This window comes from Aulonocara sp. 'chitande type north' Nkhata Bay, linkage group LG17 (assembly GCF_057382095.1).
Source record: "Aulonocara sp. 'chitande type north' Nkhata Bay isolate Kocher_YH1m ecotype deep benthic linkage group LG17, A_spYH_male_GT1.1, whole genome shotgun sequence".
NCBI classification, from domain to species: Eukaryota; Metazoa; Chordata; class Actinopteri; order Cichliformes; family Cichlidae; genus Aulonocara; species Aulonocara sp. 'chitande type north' Nkhata Bay.
In genome coordinates, this window is record NC_141360.1 from 21,565,584 (window position 1) to 21,570,465 (window position 4,882).

Sequence of the window (4,882 nt, forward strand, 5' to 3'; positions counted from 1 at the left end):
TTTGGCTGCCTCGATCAAGGGCACAACCTAGTTTTATCTGACCGCACATCTGAACATCAAAACCCAGGTTTTACCCCATGAAAGTGCCCATCTTCTCAGGAAGGAAGTGACATCATCATCATTACCACTGTGGGATCAGCTGACTCAGCAGGAAAAAAGAGACAGAGAGGAGGATAAGGGGAGCACAGAGGAGGGAAGGATATAGGTGGAAATTGAGGAGAAAAGGAGAAATAGGAAAGCCCACGATGATGAAAAGGAAGGAAGGTTTGGAGGAGAGTGAAGTAAACAAAAATGTTTTTAAAATGAGGAGAAATAAAAGTTAAGAGGAAAAAGGTGGAGTTATTGGAAAAAAAACTAGGCTGGAAAACCTAAAAAGGAAAAAAGTAAGGGGGGGGGGGGGGGGGCAGAGTGTGATGGTGAGGAGACAGTGGAGTAAAGGGGGAAAGGGGGAGAAAGAAAAGAATGCAGTAGCGAGGAGAAAAGGGGAGGAGCCATTGGCTGGGAGACTCCTTGGAAATTTGCAGTGTGACTCAGTGATGTTTTGAAATTGAGGGAGGTGACGAGAGCGAGGGGGTAGAGAGGGGGGAGGAAGATGATGGGGAGGAGATATAAATACAGCAGGGGCGAGTGAACCCGCCACAGTCAAAGATGCCTCTTCTGCTCATCAGACTCTCTGCTGTCGTGCTCCTCGTCAGCCTCGTCTCCGCCCAGCAGCGCCTCACCTGCCCCCAGGACATCCACACGGGGCTGATGAGGGACCTGTGGAAGCACACCAGGCTGCTGATCAATAGGCTGCCGGTAAGTTCAATAACTGCTTAATACTGCTTTAGAGTTAAGCTCCCACCAGTCATTCAGTGCATCATCAGTCTGATCAGCTACAGCTACTCAGTATTTCAGTTTGTAACACTTTTACTGATTTGTTTGCTGATCAATATCAATTTTCATTTACTGATGAGTCTGCAGATGAAGCCAATCTTGATACATTTTTAACATCAAGACATTAGTTAAGATTATTTATGGTTAATTACAGTTATTGATTAGTACTTAATTTCATTTCAGTAACAGGATCGATGTTCTATCGATCAATATGTGAATTTATTATCAATAAAGACTGCAGCATGAATTTGCCCAGCAAATCAGTTTAGCTGAATTAATGATCAGTAATCAGTACTGGGGTGGCTGTAGCTCAGGCGGTAGAGCAGGTCATCTACTGATTGGAAGGTTGGTGGTTTGATTCCTGGCTTCCCCTAGTCTGCATGCCAAATATCCTTGGGCAAGATATTAACCCCAAAATGCTCTCCGATGCATCCATCAGAGTATGAATGTGTGTGAATGTTACTTAGAAAGCACTTAGAACAATGTGCTTGTGTGAATGGGTGAATGTACAAGTTGTGTAAAGCGCTTTGAGTGCTCAGAAGAGTAGAAAAGCGCTATATAAGAACCAGTCCATTTACCATAATTCTTTTAAAATTACTTATTTTAAAATATTGATTGTCTGTTTCATACTAATTGGCTTTTATTAACGTCAGAATTGCAATATATTGATTAGTCTCTCAGTCATAACGTTACACTTTTTAAAGTCAAAGTAAACTTTATTGTCATCTCTGCTATATACATTACAGTATATAGCAGAGATGAGACAACGAGGCTCCAGTTCCATTCAGTGCAAAAGAACAACAATAAATATAGTTAAGAGTCGGAATAAGAATAAATATAATGACTGGGGTAAGGGGAGTATAAACACTTTGAGGGGTCAATAACATTCTAAAATTTACAATTTATAATCACGATTTCTATTCAATCAAATCATAAATGCAAATGATTGATTAGCAAACATTCATTTAACATGCATGCATCATCAATAACTTCTAAATTTTGGCATTTTGTGAGGTTTTGTGCTATCAACCAAACATGGGGACCAACAATGGGGGTGAGTTTTCAAAGTAAAAGTCTGTCACTGAGTGATATGCTTTGTTAAAAAAAATAAATCTGATCTTATTCACAGAGGACTGTGAGCACTGATATGAGTAGGAGTAGTATGAGTCGTCAATCGTATGAGTAAAAACGAAGCTCCTTGTTTCCACAAAGTGAAAGTCTGAAAAGCTGCCGTTTTTAAACCAGATCAAAGACATGAAATCACATCTGAAAGAAACGGGAGCTCGCACTGATAATGCTTTAAATGTTTAAGGCACTACTTTGACTCACTGACAAGGCTTTTAATAACTTATAACACATACTTGAAACAAGCTTGGGTGTTTTGGTTTTGCGTGTTTAAAGCTTTTATGCTTTATTTTGAAAGAAGAAAATGTGTCATGTAAATTAAAAATAAACTACCAAAACCTTTTGTTATGTAATAATGAATTTCACACTTTCACTTACAGACAGAAAACCATTTCTCCCGGAGGTTCAGACTTCTGCCCAACTTCTGTGTCAAATGTCAGGAGGTCAGTAGTTTCAACTCGTCTACAGCTGAGAATGTGATGTTTTCTGAATGGAGTTTGGTGCTGTAGACCTGGTAGCGGTTTTTTTCTGAGGTTTCACCTTTCAGGCATCATGGTGTCCGCCTGGTTTACCTCAACCACAGCCTCCACTCCCCTCTGTAATACTTCACCAGTCCTGAGCTGAGTGTTGCTTGTTATGTTCACACAGAAACAATAACGTCTGCGCTCCACCTGCTCTGTCTCACACACACACACACACACACACACACACACACACACACACACACACACACACACACACACACACACACACACACACACACCATTCCTGTTCAGTTGAGCATTTTCTTCAACAGAATTAGTGACGTATTCTTACCCCACAGAGTTTCATGAGTGAGCTTCCACATACAGATGTGGGGGAAAGTCACGGTGCAGCATGTGGTTATATGGAATTTTGTGAGGTGGACAGAAAGGCCGTGATGTTGCTGAAACTCTGAAAAATCACATGAAGTGAAAATTCAGTGTTTATGTGAAATAAAAACTGGGTTACAGCTTCAGTGAAGCAGAAGATGAGATCTTCGAGTGCAGCTGAATGTGTACAAATGTAAAAGTTTCAGTCATCCTGTAACGTCTTCACCTCTCTGTCACGGGTGTATGACGATGGTTTGGTACCTGATGATGCACAGTGTGTCATTGTGCTGCTCTTGTCTCCTCAGCACGCGATTGGCTGGCTGGAGATCAGAGAGCTGATCAATATCTACCAGAGGAGCGTGTTCAGCAGCGAGGTGATCCAGAAGCTCCTCCACCCACATTACAACGACCTGATGTACGGACTGCAGCACACACTGCGGCACTGCGTGAGTACACAACAGTAACACACATACAAGCGCAATGTGGTCCTGTAACACACAAAAAATGACCACTTTATTCCGTGTGCTTCTTGTTCAGGTTTCCTCCTCTGAATCTTCAAAATATTCCAAGATCATGAAGAAGCTGGAGAAAAGAATTAACAAGGTAAAAATGTACACACCCTACAGCCCCACCAGTACTACTGCTGTTACCACTACAACTACTGTCTTTTCTAATCCTTCATAGTAACCTTGCTTTGAAGTATTGTGCTGCTTCTGCTGCAACTAGCAGCAGCATACTCATAAATGTATTTATATCACTTGAGATATTCACTCTAACTGAACCGGATGTGCCCGATTGTCTGCAGAGGAGGAATGGCGAAGGAGATGAGGGAGACGATGGAGCACTGAAGGCCATCAGAGAGTTCACCTACATCCTCAGGTGGATCAATGAGCTGACACACCACCACATGCCGTAGAGCTGCTTCATCATCATCGTCATCAGTATTTGTATTATTACAACCACCCCAACCTCCACCACCACCATCATCAGCATCATCACTGAGGATTATTTTTTGAGGATCACTTTATGTAGCAAAGAGCTTGTTATTAATGTTTTTATTTATTCTTTTAAACTGAAGTTTTGGATGTATTTGATTTTCTGGCACAAGCGCGCCAGAAAATCAAATACAAGTACGACTGAGAAGAACCAGCAACTCGGCTCTGAGTTTTCTTTTTGACCCGACGCACTGATGGACTGAAGTGATGGACTAAGGTTTGTGTAAGTGGATCTTCTTTAACAGAAGAACGTCCAGCAGAACCTCAAATTTGCTTTACAAATGTTTGAAAATTTTGATTTTTAAAACAAGGAAAATGAGGTAAAACTAGTAAAAATATAAGCTGTGTTGCTGGGAGCCTCTTAAAAGATTGCGAATAATTTAAAGTATTGAGAATATTTTACATGTGTGATGAAACATTATGTACAATATAAGTTATTTTGGATAATTTATTGTATTTGAGGACCTACTGAAGAATCTGAAGGATTAAAAATACTTGAAGCTTTATTATATCAACCTGACAGAAGAATAAAATAGGATATTTTTATATTTTAACTTTATGTATATGAATTTGTTATATTTTTAGAGAAATAAACTAGTTTTTATCTTAATCACTGGTGACTAGTCTGTTTCTCAGAGTTCCTGAGAGTTCACAGAGCTTTATCTCCCTCTGCTGGCCTGGATTTGAAACAACAGTCTGCAGAGCCTGGGAGTGAAGACTGTTCTCCTTTGTTGACATTCATAGAAAAATTGCTCCTTATGAATGATTTCAGCCTAAAATTCGAGAAAAACATTATGAATTATCTGAGAGATGAGCTTATACTGGGGCGACCGTGGTTCAGGGTGTTGGGAAGCTCATCTTGTAACCTCAAGGTTGCCGGTTCGATCCCCAGCTCTGTCTATCTTGGCCGTTGTGTCCTTGGGCAAGAACTTCACCTACCGCCTATTGGTGATGGCCAGAGGGGTCGATGGCACGATCAGGGCAGCTGTGGCTACAACTGTACCACAATGCACAGAGTGCTACTGCTCAGCTTCT

The 4,882-nt window shown here is 40.9% G+C and overlaps 1 protein-coding gene across 1 annotated transcript; it reads left to right on the forward strand.

The window, feature by feature from the left end:
* The first annotated feature begins 648 nt into the window (after positions 1-648).
* On the forward strand, positions 649-4,200 carry LOC147310041 (uncharacterized). Its single transcript, XM_086269345.1, has 5 exons — positions 649-798; positions 2,382-2,444; positions 3,158-3,298; positions 3,390-3,455; positions 3,658-4,200. Exons 1-5 carry the CDS (start codon positions 649-651, stop codon positions 3,766-3,768), a joined length of 531 nt encoding a protein of 176 aa, XP_086125471.1. The 3' UTR covers positions 3,769-4,200.
* The last annotated feature ends 682 nt before the right edge of the window (positions 4,201-4,882 follow it).

Excerpts from the sequence above, each read along its gene's own strand:
- LOC147310041 (XM_086269345.1), top strand. The coding sequence starts at position 649 with ATGCCTCTTCTGCTCATCAGACTCTCTGCTGTCGTGCTCCTCGTCAGC. Across the intron at positions 799-2,381 it reads TGCTGATCAATAGGCTGCCG|ACAGAAAACCATTTCTCCCG; the intron begins GTAAGTTCAATA and ends TTTCACTTACAG. Across the intron at positions 3,456-3,657 it reads TGGAGAAAAGAATTAACAAG|AGGAGGAATGGCGAAGGAGA; the intron begins GTAAAAATGTAC and ends GATTGTCTGCAG.